General features: G+C 34.8%; 1 protein-coding gene across 1 annotated transcript; it reads right to left on the bottom strand.

The window, feature by feature from the left end:
* Window positions 1-320: 320 nt before the first annotated feature.
* Window positions 321-18,263, bottom strand: LOC134280022 (ralA-binding protein 1-like). Its single transcript, XM_062762453.1, has 14 exons — window positions 18,177-18,263; window positions 14,946-15,077; window positions 14,530-14,662; window positions 13,842-13,896; window positions 10,462-10,597; window positions 9,894-10,016; window positions 9,072-9,275; window positions 8,075-8,193; window positions 5,431-5,561; window positions 4,989-5,190; window positions 3,577-4,206; window positions 2,837-3,220; window positions 2,329-2,418; window positions 321-459 (listed from the first exon to the last, which is right to left on the bottom strand). The coding sequence occupies exons 2-13, from the start codon at window positions 14,965-14,967 to the stop codon at window positions 2,389-2,391; spliced, it is 2,169 nt and encodes a 722-aa protein (XP_062618437.1). The 5' UTR covers window positions 14,968-15,077; window positions 18,177-18,263; the 3' UTR covers window positions 321-459; window positions 2,329-2,388.
* Between the last annotated feature and the right edge of the window lie 670 nt (window positions 18,264-18,933).

Here is an 18,933-nt window from a genome sequence, read left to right as displayed (position 1 = left end):
AGCTGCATTTCCTTTATTTATCAGTTATCAGTTATTACATGTACCTCCTGTTCTGCGTTTCTCTATCAGCTGTTTTGAGTATTTCCTATCAGTTATCAGTTATTACCTCCTGTTTGGCGTTCCTCTCTATCAGCTGTTTGAGTATTTCCTATCAGTTATCAGTCATTACCTCTTGCTCTGCGTTCCTCCATATCAGCTGTTTCAGTATTTCCTATCAGTTATCAGTTATTACCTGTTTGTCTCTATCAGTTATTACCTCTTGTTCCTCGTTCCTATCTATCAGCTGTTTCAGTATCTCCTGTAGGTCCTCCTCGTCCTCGCTCTCGTAGCTGCTGTCTGACTCTGAGCTGTACTCGTCTACGTCCGAGTCCTGTCTGAGATACTTCAGCTCGTCAATTTCCTGGTTTAGTCGCTCCGCCTCGTGACGTTCTGTCTCTATCTTCTTCCTGAGTTCTCGTTCTGCAAGTAGAGAAAAAAGTAGGGAAATAAACAGTCGTGAATGTATAGCAGGAATGAAATTTAACACCTTTATGTCCTTATATTTATGATGTGAAGAAATTTTTCAAGATGAATTTGCCAGATTCAACATGAATTATAAGTGTTTAAAGATCCAACTGGCCATTAGTTGGATATTCAAAATATCCAACCGACAGGCAGTTGGATATTCAAAATATCCAACTGCCTCTTGGTTGGATATTTAAATACCCAAATAAGGTGCAGAAAACATAAAACAATTAACAAAAGCGATGAAACAATTTTAAAATGTATTTCCAATGCATATGAAAAATAATTACTCCGAAATTGCCACACTATTAGAATTAATTTCCAGTGCACACGGAATTACCGTAATAACTTCACATTTTTAGTGTTTCAAATGCACTTCCAAAGCTCACAGAAATAACAATTCCTATGAATTTTGCACACTTTTAGGCATGTTTTCGGTCTTAAATCTTCAAAGCATCACTTTTTAACACATAGATACATTTTCACCTTGAATCTTAAACGGCATCACCTCTTATTGTTAAATATTTTTTTCAGGGTCCGTTATCAGTAAATCCCTTCAGATTATCCGATATTCATCTCTGTTTCCCTCTTTTCTGGCGACTTGAATAATTGACAGCCCTTCTACTTTTTGACACCATTTTCATTGAAGATCTTGATATGGAATATTTTACAGCAGGTTCAGCATAACACCGCCAATCTTTTTTTCTGTTTAAGCACTATTACAAGTATTGTCCGAATGGAACTCCATAAGAATTCAATGGTTTTCCTCAACAAACCATCATCTTATGACATGTAATGACAAAATCCCAAACTTTTATGAAAATCCCGTAGTTTTCTTCAGCTTTCAGGTAAAAAGTATCCATAACACTATCTGAACCTCTCTAATTAAGGCTGGATTTAAAAATATTCTTTGTCTGATTTCATGACTGTTCAGTACAATGAAAAGGGTTAAAATGAAATCAGCACCACGTAGTTTCATGCTCACTTGTCCGTGAATAAAAGGGGTGTTCGATTAGGCAATTGCTTTGTGTCACGGTTGGATATTTGAAAGGGCTACATCCTATTGTATTACAGCAAGTTGGATATTTGAATGAGTGAATTTCTATAGCTAACGATTACGGTAGTTTTGCCATCTAGTAGACGTGCAATGTAATTATTTGAATTAAACAAGCTTGTATAATTTCACCCATGCGTATCACTCAGACATTACCTTTAATCAAGGCACTTGCAAAGTAAACAGGGTAAAGACAATTAATTAATTTCAATTTTTGATGAAAAGTTCAACAACTACTATATATATATATATTTTTTTTTGGACTCGGAAATAAAAAATATTCTGAATGCGTAACATTATTTTGACTTCAAATCGGGATCAGTCCGGTGTTTCGTTATTATTTAATCGGGCTCAAAATTGACACAATATATATAGACTTGCCTTTCCTGTCGGATATGCGCGATATACATGAACAGACTTTCGTAAGATAGAGACTGAAAATAAAGGTTCACACAATACACACCTAAAGAAAAATGCTTGCAAGTACTGTTTAAAAAATGTATGGTTTTTTTTTTCCTTTCCGCGAATTCAAACGACCGCGATTTGCTGAAAATTGAACAAATCGCGATCTTTTCCGACCGCGATTTTAACCTGCTATACAGTAGTCAGATGCTCCTACCCCAGTAGAGTAATATATACCATCAGGATTATTTATTACAAACAGTCAGAAGCTCCTTCTCTAGTTTTATCAAATATACTCATGGATATTCATTACCTATAGCCAGAAGCTCATCCTCTACATAATTAGCATACTCATGAATATTCATTACCTATAGCCAGAAGCTCCTCCTCCTCTAGTATAAGGGCTTGTTCTTCTTCCAGTAACTTTATCATCTCGTCATCATAAGCAAACTCCTGATCTATCAGTGTATCAAAACAAAAAGACAACTTCAGGTGATAATTGTATATTATGTGGTCTATTAAAACATCAGGGCAATTTTATCATCTCATTATTTTAAGATAATTAAATCACAGACAACAATAACAAAACAGAAGTATCATCAAAAACAAACTCATTGTGTGTTGTTGATTTTATACTAAGTATGATAACTCTTATTTGTATTTATGGAACTCTTCAGTTTGAAGAGTTACAGTTAAGTTGGAAGTTTACTTGTGTATACAATGAAAACTGTAAACTCTAAATATTTTTTTTAACATGATAATTTCAGAATCTAACAATGACTATTTAATTATATAGTTATGGGGATTTCTTTACCAAACAACCAAAATAGGCCCTAATGATCAGAAATTTCCTTAAAATACATACTCCCTATGTACCTTCATCACTTTCCCTCTGTAATGAAATACCTTCATCACTTTCCCCCTGTAGTGATGTATCAATTGGTTTTTCCCGTCTGCTTCATCCAGTGTTTGTCCTTCTTCCTGCACTGCCTTAGCTTCCTGACCTTCAGTTGACCTCTGTTGACCTTTAACCTGTGACCTGCCTTCCTCTTGATCTGTTACACAAGCCTCACTTTCGTCTGTCCAGTTATGTGCCACGCCCCTCTCAGCCTCCAAAATTTTCTCTGCAGTGTTTTCAAATTGATCATCAGAAGATTCATCCTCCTGACTGACTGACACCCCAGCTGGATCCACCCCAGCAGACTGGCCAAATCCTAGATCTTCAGTTTTCTTAATGTCCTCAGCCTCTGGATGTTGGGCCTTAGGAACAGAATAAAATTATCAGCACTACATGGAAAACTAATGATTGATTCATTCAAATCATATTTTGCTGTTTAATGACTTGTAACAAGGGTCATGCAACAGACTTAGATTTTCAAATTTTCATTTAAAACCCTCAACTATCTGTAAGATACTTTTTAACTCACAACATGTAGGGAAGACCACCTCTTTTATTTAATCATAAGTAACAACTTTATTTTGAATTTTTTTAATTGCTTTTAAAAATTTTACTATCTTTATGTGAAGTGTCATCAAAGCTGAAGTTTTAAAGTACATTTCAACATAAAAATAAATAGGCATCAAAAAATACACTTGAGATACATGTATATTTTTACCATTACTGCTTCCTGTGGCTTGGGAACATCCACTTCCTCTCCAGTAACTTTCATTTCCTCACTTCCTGTTTGGTCCCCACTTCCTCTTTCTGTTTGTTCTATACTCTCTTCCTCTTGGTTGACTTCCTGTTGTATTTCAGTGACAGTTTCTTTATTCTCCTCAGGTTCCACAGATTGGGAATCAACAACATCTTCTTCCACAACTTCCTTTGTCTCTGATTCTTGCTCTGGTTGTGAAGTAGGGCAGGTTTCTTCTTTCTGATCAATTGTAACTTTTTCAGTGATTTCCTCTTCTTGCTCCTGATTGGCTGAAGTTTGACCAGCCTCTTCCGTCTGCTTGTAAGCCTCTTTCTGATTGGCTGTGGATTGACCAGCCTCTTCGGACTCTCTGTAAGCCTCTTTTTGATTTGCTGGTTCCTGGGACGGGACCTGCTGATCATCTTGTTGATCTGTTTCTGCTGTAGGTGGAACCTCTTGCCCTGTGCGTGGGGCTTGTTGAGGAGGGGGCGGGGCTTTCTGTTTGACTGGCACCTGTAGATCAAGCTTTAGCTCTTCCTCTTCTGTTACAGTGGGCGGGATCGACTCCTCCTTCAGTTTTCTCTCTGTTGTTTGTTTCTGGGCTTGTTTGATCTACAAAAGATGAATCATTTGTGATACAACATTTGCCGTCTTGAAATTTTAAACATTTATTTAATGTACTTGAAGCTTTAGTGTAAGAGGAGATATTAACCTTTTATTTGAATAGTCACAATTTTCTTGACCTGCAAGAGTTGAACTAATAGTTTGAGAGGGGATATTTACCTTTTGTTTGAGGTAGGTTACCATTTATTGCATTATTATACAGTTAAAGTATATCATTGAGGGAGTTACCAAGATTCCAGTTCCCCAGGGCCAGGACTATTTCACGAGGTGTGATTTATTTAACTTTCGTATGAGTTGGATCTCAATTTCTTTATTTTTAAATTTTACTTGAGTTTGGTCAGGATTAAGTGATTCATTACATTTCATTTCAGCTGAATCACAATATTATGATTTATTTATCACCATTTGACCTGGGTCACGATGCAGTGATTTTTGACTTTTGTTTTTGTTGGGTCATTATTATATTAATTTTACCTTTTGTTTGAATTGGGTCATGATTAAGTGATTATTACCTTCCATTTGAGTCACAATTTTGTTTTATTTTACCTTCTGATTGAACTGGGTCATGATTTGTTTTATTTACCTTCCGTTTGAGCTGGGTTACAATTTAGTGATTTTTAACTTTTGTTTGAGCTGGGTCACGATTTGTTTTATTTACCTTCCGTTTGAGCTGGGTCATGATTTGTTTTATTTACCTTCCGTTTGAGCTGGGTCACGATTCATTATATTTACCTTCCATTTAAGTTGGGTCAAGATTTTGTTATATTTACCTTCCGTTTGAGCTGGGTCACGATTCGCTGGACCTCCCACAACTGTTCCTCCTTTTCCTGGTCTGTCGACCCAGCGTTAATCTCCGCGTGGAGCGCGTTCAGTAGAGACTCCTGCTTCTGTAGTTCTTCCTGCATGAGAGCAAGGGATTCTGGGAGTTCTAACGACCAGCGGGAAGTGGTGGGCTTAATCGGGGGTTTATATCTGTCAGAGAAAAACAATGAGAGGTTTATATCTGTCAAAGATAAATAATTGGCTGATACATGGCAAACAAAAGAATAAAGAGGATGACCTAAAACTGTTCAGTAATGGGATATTAATCTCAATTTCTTTAAGTACTCACTTTTTGACTCATTTTTTGATCCTGAATTCATTGAGTACATACTGATTGATCTTGTTTAACTGAGTACTAACTTTTTGACATCGATTTCACTGAGTACTTACTTTTTGATCTCGATGTCTGAGAACAGTTTGGATGCGGACTGGAACAGTACGTTGAGAACGCGGTGTGAGATCTGCATCGTGGGACTAAGGACGATCGACACGTTCTGTAAACTCATCTTGTTTTCCTTCTCCTGGTAAATAAAAATAAAAATGACTATTACAGAACGTTTTGTAGGCTCATTTTGTTCTATTTCTCATAATTTTTATTCTCACAAAGGGCAACTGTCTAATTATAACTGAGTATTGAGATGCAGGGAATACTGTAAACTGCTTATTTTTTTTGTGCTTTTTGCAGAAAGAAACTTTCTCTAATTTAATTACAGTCTCAATGTCTTGTACAAATATACATAAATAGGAACATAAGAAACTGCACTAATTGAGATCTACACTAACATATTCAAAAGTCAATTTCTGCCAAATATTGTACAATCTAAATATAATACATTTACAGAACATGTTCTGTACGCTCATTTTATTTTCCTTCTCCTGATAAATAAAACCTTTCATATTCAATTTGTTGAGACTTTTTCTTTAGTGCAGGGATTTATCTGAATATCTGAGTGCTGAGATTATTAAGGAACTATTTCTGCAGTGGAACAAGCCAGTCGACACATAATCATTACAGTGACTTTGACCTAAACAAGAGGCCCAAGGGCCTTGAATCGCTCTTCTGATAAATTGTACAACCTATCACTTGTATTTGAAGCCTCTAACCCTAAGTATCCTATTAAAGACCCAAGTTGCATCACCTGACAAAGTTTGATGATTCTTAGCCAATTAGAACTACTTTTTGGTCTACATTCTTGGAAATCACAAAATGCATCAACTGACAAAGTATGATGATTCTTAACCAATAAGTACCGGAGAATACTTAAACATAGCCATAAAATGTCAAAAGTAGGTCATCGTGACCTACATTTTGGACATTTTTCAGAGTCCCAAGATGCATCTGCTGACTAAGTTTGATAATTCTAAGCCCCAAAAATACCTGAGATATTGAAAAGTAGGTCACTGTGACCTACTCTTTGGTCAACATTCTCAGAAAACCCAAGATGCATCAACTGACAAAGTATGATGATTCTTAACCAATAAGTACCGGAGAATACTTAAATATAGCCATAAAATGTTGAAAGTAGGTCATGATGACCTACATTTTGGTTGACATTTTTTAGAGTCCCAAGATGCATCTGCTGACTAAGTTTGATCATTCTAAACCAATAAATACCTGAGATATTCAAAAGTAGGTCACCATGACCTACTTTTTGGTCGAAATTCTCCAAAAACCAAAGATGCATCAACTGACAAAGTATGATGATTCTAAACCAATAAGTACTAGAGATACTTAAATATAGCCATAAAATGTCAAAAGTAGGTCACCGTGACCTACTTTTTGGTCGACATTCTCCGAAAACCCAAGATGCATCAACTGACAAAGTTTGATGATTCTAAGCCAATAAGTACCGGAGATACTTAAATATAGCCATAAAATGTCGAAAATAGGTCACTGTGACCTAATTTTTGGTTGTCACTATCCGAAAACCCAAGATGCATCAAATCACAAAGTTTGATGATTCTAAGCCAATAAATACCTAAGATACTTAAATATAGCCATAAAATGTCGAAAGTAGGTCACCGTGACCTACATTTTGGTTGACATTTTTTAGAGTCCCAAGATGCATCTCCTGACCAAGTTTGATGATCATAGGTTTGGAGGTAATCAAAATATGCTATTTAAACAATTTGAAAACAAATGCCTGCAAAATTCTAAAAGTAGGTCACAGTGACCTACTTTTTCTAAAATATGTTTTAAGGTCCCATGATGCAGCAACTTACAAGATTTGATGATTCTAACCCTTTCAGTGCATGAAATAATGGGATTAAATGTTTTGAAAAGGATAAGTCATAAAGTTCAAAAAGTAGGTCACGGTGACCTACTTTTAAGTTGACATTGTTCAAGGACCCAAGATGCATCAACTGACTAAGTTTGATGATCATAGGCCTTAAAGTATCCAAAATATGCCTTTAAATCAATTTGAAAACAAATGCCTGCAAAATTTAAAAAGTAGGTCACCATGACCTACTTTTGAATTAACATGATGTGAAATCCTAAGATGCATCAACTTACAAGATTTGATGATCCTAGTCTTTATAGTAAGCAAAATATGAACATTTTTATTAATTGTAAATTTAGGTCAACTTTAAAGTGACCTTGAGACCACGCCCTTTGCCCCAGGGTCATGCCTTGAACAATTTTTAATCTTCAATATATCCTGATCCTTGTATGTAAGTTTGGTGAAAATCTGCCTGATGGTTCTGTAGAAGAAGATTTTTTAGCAACCAGTACTTTTTGTTTTGTTTTCCTGATTATCTCCCCTTGATTCAGGGTCCCAACCCTTATTTTAGTACAAATGGTAGCCCTTGGGCCAAGGATACCCTGTGACAAATTTGACACTAATTGGCCAAGGGGTTCTTGAGTTATGGCCCATATTCTAAAAAGTTAACGCACACCGCACACCGCACGACGCACACCGCACAAATGGCCATAGCATTAGCTCTTTGAGCCTTTGGCTCAGAAGAGCTAATTAGGAAAGATCATCTTATGGTGACAAAATCCACAATAATCAATCCTAATAACATGTCTTACCCTTTGTATAACATGAGTCATATGGACAATCATCCACGACAGGAGAAGCCGATTACATCTAGGTAGATCGTTAATTAGTTTTCGGAATGCTTCAGATCTTGCAATCTCTCCATGAACCACTGAAAAAAAATTGACGATTGTTAAGTAAAAATGTTTGATTTAGATGTAAAAATCTTCAGCCAACTTGCAGATTTGTAGCTCACTTGTATGAAAAAATTGGAACGGAAGACCAAAATTTCTAACAACACTATATAAACCTTGTAAATAACCTGAGTTTTCTGATCTGAGATTTATATGTGTCTATAATCAGCCCTGAGATCATGAAATTTACCATTAGCTCACTTTGATCTAGTTTATAGTAGAAATGTAAGGCTGAGATATGAAATGAGCTTGTTTAAGTTTTTTTGCTCCAGAGCCTGAGGTTTAATTGGTAACTCTGAATCAATGTTCCCCTTTACTTAAGGCTTTTCTTATCTAAGGTTTACCTAAGATATCTTCAAACTTTGACATGATCCCTTTACTTTGGGTGTCTGATCTAGGTTAAGGACATATGCAACGTACCTTACCTACTGATACAAATTCAAGATATTCTTAATTTCATATTACAGTGTCATAAGATGTTCATAGACAAAAAATCAGCATGCCTTACCAGGGTTTTTTGGAAGATATCAAATTATGAAAATGTTTGCATTATTCAAAGAAAAATACGAAAAAACTTCGAAACATAAGTTCCTGATTTTTTTCTATCAAAATTTGTTTCAAAAGAGGTGTTCAAATCCATATATGGACATTAAAAATATTGCACACAAGTTCTTCATATAGTGGAACTCTTCAATTCCAGGGAAGAGCCCAATAAAGTTTAAACTACGTTGCGTGTGACCTTAATCTGAAGCTTATCTTATCTAAGGTTTACCTGAGGTGTCTTCAAAAATTGACATGATCCCTTTACTCTGGGTGTCTCTGATCTAGGTTAATCTGAAGCTTTTCTAAGGCTTACCTGACGCGTCTTCAAACTTTGACATGAGCGCCTTGGTCAGTACAGGTTCAGGGAGCTCTCGGAGGAACTGTTTGAGGAGACTGGCGATGATGTTAGGTTCGTGTTCCTCAAGATAAACAGGTGCCCCACGATTGTAGCAGTCCTTTAACATCTGGATCTTAGACTTCACACCCGAGATTCTGTAGATCCCCTCACAAGATAAACCTATAGTAAAGGTTAAAATAATAGTGAGAATGTAGTAAATCAAACACCAAAATACTGATGAGAGTATAAGAAATCAAAGTACTAAAAGCACTGAATGTCATTATAAACAGGAGCCCAACATTATAACCACAGGTACTTGTGGACAGGACCCCAGGTGATTATAACATCTGAATCTTGTGTTGATCCACTCACATGATTAACTGGTTAAAGAACTAAGGTACTAAAAGGACTGTAACAAATAATTATCATACAAGTAACGAAAGGCAATAGATATATAGTATTTAACCTTAATGAGAAGTCAATTTATATGTGCAGTGAGTATGGTTTCAAAATGACAATTGCCAATAATATAAGTATGGACTACGTTAAAACACACTTATAATAAAGTGCCAGCGATGACATATTCTGCTTTCTTATCAGAGCAATTCTGGCACAAACAAATCCCTGACTGCTCAAAGGCCCAGAGTGTCAAGTATAGGACAATATTTCCAGCTCTCCACTGGCAAGTGGAGGTGTCTCAATATAAGTGAATATTTCATAATTATAGTTCTTGAGATGGATGTTAAGAAATAGTTAAACAAAAGAAACAAAAGACGTGACCTCAATACCCATTCTTACCATGCTCTTCTATGTAATCCACACACTCCCTGAAGAGTCGGGGCAGTTCTATCCCATCATGACTTGGGCTTCTCTCCACAGCAACAGACAATGGTACACCGAAAATAGGTTTGGTAGCTTCCACTGTGAGTAAAGATTGAATCTTTGTTTTATTTTATGATGACTGTATGCATTTTAGGGATAGCTGTTTAATTTTTGAGTTTCATGATGTGCTCAAGCAATAGGCTTTCATGACAATTTGCATAAATGCAGAAGGCTAGATCATCTTCATGAAACTAGAAACTCTAACACTTATTCCCTATATTTACATACTCTTGTTTCAATACATTCAAGCTTGCTAAAAGCTCCACTTACTTCTGCAGTTTGCAAGATTTTCTTAACAAAGGAGCAGTAGTTTTATGCGAATATCAAGTATTTATCTCAAACAAAGAAAATTAAAAATGTTAATACATAAATTTGAGTGTACATGTAGACATTTTCACTCCCATTATTTAACCAAGATTTGCCTTACAAACTACCTGAACATACAAGTATTAAAGATCCTCAGATGTTTCAGTGAAGTAGATACCTGGCTCACTAGGGGGTGGAGGTTCATGCTTGGATTTCTTTTTCCCCTTTATTTTGTGCTTCTTTCCCTCTTTCTCTTCTCTCTTTCCTTCTTTCTCTTTTTCGTCCTTCCTACCTTCTTTGTCTTTCTTTTCTTCCTACAAATTTACTTTTAATTTTTTTTATTAAGAACTTGTAAAACAAATGAGTTATGTGAAACAAAAGTCTACTGCAATCACAATGAAAGAATGTACAGGTGAGGCTTAAAATAAAAATTTGTTTGTTTGCTATTGAAAAACTCTATTATTTGTTATCTAACAAAAACCTGAAAACAAATTTCCCAAAAACCAAAAAAAAAAGAATGCCTACATACTTACCCAGTCTAAAAATTATCTAACAAACAATTCTTCTCGGACTATAGTATATGTGTGACTAAAATGTGGTAAGGATTATCTTCTACTGAATATGCTATAACTGACCAAACTTAGATCGTCGCTAAGGCCCCACATTGTAACAGATTTGATTTAACCGATTCTGAAAATTAGGGGTGTGCAATATTACCGGTATATCGGTATATTGCGGTATTTTCCACCACGATAATATATTGCGATATGAAAATCAGATACCGGTATTTCACGATATTTATAAAAATATATAAAAACTTTAATTATTGTAGAAACTGCTGAAATAATACTTGTAACTTCCTCGGGCTTTTTCAGACTCTTAAAAGAATAATTCGTCGGCTTTCAGAGAGAGAGAGAGAGAGCTTGTGATTCACTGTTGCAATTTTAAATGTTACTTTAAAATAAATTTTCAATAAATAATTAATGGTAAGACTTTAAAATAAAATTAATATGAAAGAAAATATTTAAAACATTTCTACAAGGTGTATACCATGTGGTCTGTGGTTCTCGAAATTTTGCATGGAATCTACACGATGGACATCGCGATGATACATATTACAAGTAAATGGTCATCCATGTTTTCACTTGTAGCAGTGTTGCTATAATTTATTTTTTTTAATGACTTTCATGCCATTTTAAACACCATCATGCTATACCAGGAGCATGTAAATTAAAACAGCTAGCAGATATAGGCCATTTCCTGATCGATGACATAATGTGTAATTAGGTCGGGTTAGACTAAAACACCAAAACGCACGAAAACAGGTCACAATATCTCTCTGGCTTTAATTTTATTCTGTAACATTAATAAAATTATATTCATCTTGTATGTAATGTTTTAATCTTAAATAACATTTTATGCTACTTCACTGAGACACCCCCACCCCCACCCCCCCCCCCCACCCCCGAACAAAAATAAAATTATACTAAAAAAGATATATTATGTATAATTTTTTTTTTTAAATTTGAAAATTCTCCAAGAGAGTTAGTTTTGTTTTATTATCTAATTAGGTATTGATTAAAAGTAAAGTGTTATTATGTGTGCAATTAATGTCTTATCACTCCTCCCCCTTTAAAACTTGCAGATAAATTCAAATAGTCTTGTAACTTGACAGCAATTCAAATATTCTGCTCAAATTTATTAATGATAATTAATCTACAATATATTGCAATATATTGCAATATTCAAAGTAAAATATTGCAATATATCCATACTTGCCAACCTCCAGCATGTAAAAATCTGGTCATGACCAGATTTGGAAAGTAAAAAATCTGGTCATAACGCGTAACGACATTCACGACATATTTACCATGATTAAATTTTATACATATATACAGTACTTGGCCATAAGTGAGTCATAATTTTATTTTTCCACTATATATTTCATTGAAAAACACATTTTTCTAAAATGTTATTGCAGTGTCGTTTGTTGTTTCTTTTTAATGTCTAAAACACCATAAAATGCAGAATTTGATGTAGTTTCTTTACATCATTTCAAAATAGTTTTATCTTTATGCATTACCGTGAAATCACAGGTCAAGTGCAAAACAAAAATTTTAAGACTTCAATTTGTTAAGAAATCATAGTAATTTGAGGTTAGAAAATTTTGTCTTGACAATATTTTATAATTTATTCTCAATAGTTCAAGTATCATTTTGTTTATCAATTAAGATAAGAAAATTTGAAAAATTCTGCATGTTTCGGTAGAAAAATCATGAAAATTGAGCTAAAATTGACTTCACAACAAGTTTTTTTAAAAGATAGGTTTTTCAATGAAATATATGGTGTAAAAATAAAATTATGACTCACTTATGGCCAGGTACTGTACAAAGTATTTGTGTATTTAGAATTCTTTTATTGAAAAAGGATTTAATTTACTATGACAAAAAATTTATGCATAATTTGGTTTAATTTACATTTTAAAAATGAAAATTGAAGATTTCATATTTCAGTATTGACCTGAAGTAAATGTGCATTTTTTTAAAAAAGCCTTTTCAGTTTCTGCTAAATATGAAAGTGTACCAATTTCAGTTTTGAAGTTATTTTTCCTCTCTCTTAATTAATTAACTACTGCAACATGTTTTAAATTTGAAGTTAGGCCTACACTGTCTTTGGTTACTTTATTTTATCTAGAATGAAAGTTTTTTTTCCCCAAGATTCCTTGATATATACATAAATATCGTTTCTCTTTTTCTTGGTTCAATCAGAGACATGTGTTTGGTTCAATTTGTTCCTGTTGGCCCTGATAACGATCTAGTTCTATCGGAAGCCATTTTAATTGACTTCAAACATTGATTTGTCAAAACAACACCCAGTTAATTGTTTACACCTGCAAAGATAATTAATCCATCGGCATTGTTTACATAGATCCAAGCTTGGGTTGTAACTGGAAATTAAAAGTGCAACCTAATTTACGAACCAAATCCGGAAATCGGGAGATTTTCGGGTTGTTCGGCAAAAATCGGGTGATAAGCATGACCCGCCGGGTCATAAAAAATAATCGGGTTACGGGTTGAAAAATCGGGTGTGACCCGACGAAATCGGGTGAGTTGGCAACTATGAATATATCGCAATATGGTTTTCACTCGCAATACCCAACTCTACTGAAAATACATCCCCATGACCTACTTTTTGGTTTTAATATAATGCAGCTTTACTCCCAAGATGCATCAATTGCCAAACTTTCATGATCTTATACCACACAGTCTGACAGATTACTTAAAATAGTGGGCTTCATATTTTAGCGGCTTTGGCGCAGACAACAATGGGAGATTTCATAAATACAGCTAAGAAATAATAATAAGTAAGGAATAATTAAGAAGAATATACAGCACAAACGCGTGTAACGCTAATTCATGCTTACGTCAACAACTCCATACCCACTGATTGCGCTAAATTTTGAATATGCTACATTATGTACGTGTACAGTATGACAGGTGGATGGGCAGAAATTACTCCCCGTCAATAGATGGGCTTACTAAAATCAGTATAACTTACCTTAGGTTTCTGCTTTTTGAAAAATGACTTGGATTTCTTGGCTTTTGATGGACTTCTGTACAAAACAAAAAAAGAAAAAAAGTTAAGGGAGGCAACTCCTGCTTAACAGAGTTACAGTTCCTGATTCTTTACTTTTATAGATATAAACAAACACTATTTTGTAAAAAATAAAAAGCTGTTTATTTTCATGTACTGAAATTCTTTAACTAAAATTCAAAATGAAAATTAAGAGGTAATTTTTGGTGGTGTGCAAACTGAAATCAAGTAATTGAATTTCTCTGACTTTAAGGAAAGCTGTTACAGTGATATTTAGGCCTCTTTATAAAAGTTGAAATCTATCAGAATCTACAGTAACTTAAAGATAATTCACTTAAATTTAAGTTCCTCTAACTGTCTAGGTTAACTCACTTGAGTGTTTTTGAAAAAACTTTAAAGTTAAATCACTTTAAGATAACTCACTTGAATTCCTCTGTGGTGAGTTGAGATGTGTCTGAGTTTACTCACTTGAATTCCTCTGTGGTGAGTTGAGATGTGTCTGAGTTTACTCACTTGAATTCCTCTGTGGTGAGTTGAGATGTATCTGAGTTTACTCACTTGAATTCTTCTGTGGTGAGTTGAGATGTGTCTGAGTTTACTCACTTGAATTCCTCTGTCAGTGGTGAGTTGAGACGTATCTGAGTTTACTCACTTGAATTCCTCTGTGGTGAGTTGAGATGTATCCGAGTCCTCCTCGTCAAACTTGACGTAGCCCTGGTCTTTCTGACCTTTCTTTGAGTCTCGTTTTTTACCGAGAAGATCTCGCTTTTTGCCATCTTCACTTCCTGACAACAGAAAAAATTAGGTTATTCATAAAATGGAGGAATGAAATTAATCATTTATAGAATTAACAAAACCCAACTTCCTGACAAGAGCAATTAAAAAATCGAAAAAGGAAATTTGTCTGATTATTACATCTATAATATTAGTTCTTGTCTAGTAAAACTTGATTTTGAATAAAAGGAACACTATTACGCTTTGTTTGTCTATTTAACATTCATTAGAAGAAAAGTAATTGGAACACCCTATGTAACTAAATTTAGATTTTCCTGAAACTAAAGTGAATACCCTCAGTGTGATCCGTGTTCATGTTGTTCTCTACAGGTCAAGGTCATTCAAGTCTGGAGGGAAATCTGTCTCCAGGTCAAGGTCATTCAAGTCTGGAGGGAAATCTGTCTATACCTGTAGATTCACCACAACCTGTAAAATAGAGTCACAAGCTTCAATCTTAATACTTAATCAGTGATTGTGATAAGCACGCGCCCTGCGCCATAGTCGCATTAAATTTTAAAATGTCACATTAAAATTAAAAACGCTGCGCCATCGTGGCGCATATAATGCACTGCATACTTTTAAACTTTGAGCTTTCCCCCAAGCGCTTGTAGTCTTTCCCATAACAATCGCTGTCAATTTACGCTTGAAATAAAAACAGTGTTTTACATCGTTCAGTTAAAGCGTTCGTATGACTTTCATTTCTCCAGTATCTAATCAAACAGTTACGTGTTTTCTGATTGGCTAACGGGCACGAAATAAACTGGTGTCAGGAGTGCAGCATGCTGCCTAAGAAAATACCTCGTACCAATAAAGGACAGACTTTTCTTAATTTTCACAATCCTAACAAACAAATTTAAGTAAATCGCTACAAAATGACTCGGAAGAAGTATAACATGCTGACAGAACGAATGGAGATAAATCTGACGGTAAGACTGATGATGTAGTCTCGGAGGAAAAACCAAAACGAAAATTGAACATAAGTTGGAGGGAAGCAGTATAGATCTAAACCAGGCTTTAAATCATTTTAAAGATGTCAAACATCGGACACAAAAAATAAAGAATTGAAATTAAATTGCAGTGTTTATTTATTTTCTGACACTTGTGAATACAAATATACTAATTTTGTATCTTTTAATGTCGTCATTCAATAATTTGACAATTTCAATTAATAAGTAAAGTCAACTGAAATTCAAACAGCAAGTAATCAATTGCAAATTTGTAACTAGGAAATGTCCCATTAAAAAGTCTGTTTGGCGCATTGAATTTTGAAATGTCACATTGACACTGACTTGGGGTGCGTCATTCACATTTACTCCCTAGCTTATCCCAATCATTGTTAATCATATTAATATGCTGATTGAAAATGTTGGAAACTATCTTTACTTTTTCAAAGATTTTACCAGATAAGCATCTCAAGAATTTGGTACTACAGGAAAACTTGGATATAACAAAGTCACTGGGACCTATGAAATTACTTTACAATATCAATAATTCATTATATCCCTCAAAGGAATTCTTTAAATTTATATAGCTGGGGATCCAAGATAGCTTCGCTATATCAGCAAATTTGCAATATCTGTGTTGGTACTAAACAAGTTTTGCTGTATGTATGCTTGTTGCACTATGACTAATTACATGTATGGCACTCAACTGATCAACTGAAGCTGGTGCAAGGATTAGTCTTGCACATGGAATTTAACGACGTGACAGGTCCTCAGAAAAGGGGGCTTAAATGCAGTGTCACCAAAGGCGACGTCAATATATATGAGATCGCATGAGCGATGAAAAATTTTAAATACGAGTTTTTATTTGCCTTTTGACCCCAAAATCGAATTCTATTGTTAAAACTTCATTTATAAACAAAGTTTTAAACCTCGTACTCTAAACAAAATCAACAAAGTATAATTCTGAAGGAAGTGTGTGCGTGCGTTTTCCTAGTGCGTTCTATGTAAACAAACCAACAAAATGCTGTTAAAGCTGAATTATGATCTCAGAGAAATTACAGAAACGACTAAATTTCTTAACTTATCTAAACAAACAAGTCACTAACCCTAATCTATCAGATGGTATGCAAGGACTAAGGACCTCCCAGGCAGGTGCTAGACTAACCCTAATCAGTCAAATAATGTGCGAGGACTAACCCTAATCTCTCGGATGGATGCGAGACTAACCCTAATCAGTCAAATAATGTGCGAGGACTAACCCTAATCTCTCAGATGGATGCGAGATTAACCCTAATCAGTCAAATACTAGTGCAAGGACTTACCCTAATCTCTCAGATTGGTGCTAGACTAACCCTAATTAGTCGAATAGTGTGCAAGTTTAACTCATTTCAGTTGAGTGATGTAGTTGTTATGTCATCGTCCAATGAGCGGGAGGATCTTGCAGATGTGGGGAGCCGTAAAGTTAAGCCCTTGCACATTTTTCTGTTGGTTAAACTGAGGGTTTACATTCACCTGAAATATTTTGCACAAGTCCTTGCAAAATTTTTCAATTGATCAGGGTTAGTCTAGCATCTACCAAAGAGATTCGGGTTAGTCCTCACATAGTGATACAGTCCAAGAGATTAAGGATAGTGAGTTGGGTTTTTTTTAATGTTAATTAAGAAATTCTGTTGCATTCGTATATTCTTTTTAATATTTTTTTGCAAGATCTTAATTCTGCTTTAGCATGTTTACATGTAACACCATCCTTAATTTTTCAATTATGTTGCTTTTGTTTTTTTGCTTTTTTTTTTTTTTTTTTTTTTTGGCATAAAAAAAATTAATCATGACACTATATATTAGCCCATTTTCGGGGGCTAGTAATGTAAAAGTTGTTCCCTTAATCAAGCAGGGTTCGAAATTAACTCATGTCCGTAAGTCCGACACTATAGTAAAAATTGTGTCGGACTAGCAAACTTTGTAAGGTACTAGTCCGTACCGACTAGTGCAAATCCGGATACAAGTCTTGAATCGGTTCACATTTTATTAATTTTATTTCCGAGTCTCTTAGATGTTTGAAAATAAACGAGAAACGCAACCTCGATAAAGCGTTTTCTACATTGTGATCAATAGACAAAGACGTGACCATGAGGAGATTTCTGAAAGTTGAAAACCCTCTATCTTTCACCACATGCTTCCAACTGATGTTTGGACACATATTTCATTGAATTAACTGATAAAATTTTAAGATTTGTATTATTCTTTTTACATACTATAGGGCGGACTAGTGGAATAGGTTGCGGACTAGTGGAAGCTAGAAATCACTAGTCCGTGCGGACTAGTGCTAAAAAAAAGTTAATTTCGAACCCTGTCAAGGTACTTTGAATAGCTTAATAAAGTCTTATTGTTATCCCATGCTTTATCAGTACATGTATCTATCAGTCTTCAGCTAAATCAACTGATCAATAGCGAATAGATTGCGTTGTACCTGTTAGACAATGCTGACTCAGTGCAACGCTCAGTGCTCATTCCAGTTGAAAAATTTGAAAATCTTGTTAGCCAACCTTAATTCGGTTAACAGTTTCTATCCTGTCTATTTTACCTTCATCGTCAACATTCTTCCAAGTCTTCGATTTCCGTGTTGATTTTTTTCTTAAATCTCAAACGGGATATGAACGCTGCAAGGTAAAAGATAGAATGGAAACGTAAAAATTTCCGGATATTGATTTGCTTCACACACAGCGCTCAGGACTTTGTAGTTAAAAAAATGCTAAACAACTAAATAAACGCAAGTTTTAGCTACTTTTCTTGATGATTTTAAAAGAAATAACAAAATAACATGCCGAATCTTTCTGCGCTATGAAACGCCCTCCCCCCCCCCGCAAAATTCAATTCTCCGATTTTTTAAATCATTTGAATGTTTTGATCGACACATTTTTTTTAATTTCCTGTGTGTATGTTTCTATTTGCATAATGTATTATCGATAGTGCCATTTTTTCGGGTGGGGTGGGGGGGACATGCCTCTTCTTTCACTATAGTTAGCATTAAATTGTCTGACTTTTAAATCATCGTGAAACAATTGTACAAAACTTTAATAATCCAGTTAATCCACTTTCTCTCACCAGAGAAAAAATAAAATAAAAAGTTAAATGGAAATCCATCCCCCAGTTAGCCTGTGAAAAAAAGTTTCCTTTCATACAACTACAATTTACCTATAGCTATATAGAATTCCTGATCTTATCAATATTTTTTTTTAAAGAAAAACAACAACAACAAAATATATCGCACTTTTATATTTTAATAGAAAACTCGGTCAAGTCCTTTACTCTGCAGCTCTGGCGGTGCTTGTCTATTTCCG

This window comes from Saccostrea cucullata, unplaced genomic scaffold, assembly GCF_032062105.1.
Source record: "Saccostrea cucullata isolate Sc308-1 unplaced genomic scaffold, CSIRO_AGI_Scuc_v1 ctg7402, whole genome shotgun sequence".
NCBI lineage: Eukaryota > Metazoa > Mollusca > Bivalvia > Ostreida > Ostreidae > Saccostrea > Saccostrea cuccullata.
Note: the sequence above shows the minus strand (reverse complement) of the source record. Positions and strands in the feature narration are given on the sequence as shown.

What these genes read in the sequence shown, in the direction of transcription:
- LOC134280022 (XM_062762453.1), bottom strand. Translation starts at nt 14,967, where the DNA reads ATGAACACGGATCACACTGAGG. An exon ending in GGATTACATAGAAGAGCATG is followed by an intron (nt 9,276 to 9,893) that starts GTAAGAATGGGT and finishes CCTTTACTATAG; the next exon opens with GTTTATCTTGTGAGGGGATC. An exon ending in ACAGAGGGAAAGTGATGAAG is followed by an intron (nt 2,419 to 2,836) that starts GTACATAGGGAG and finishes ATACACTGATAG; the next exon opens with ATCAGGAGTTTGCTTATGAT.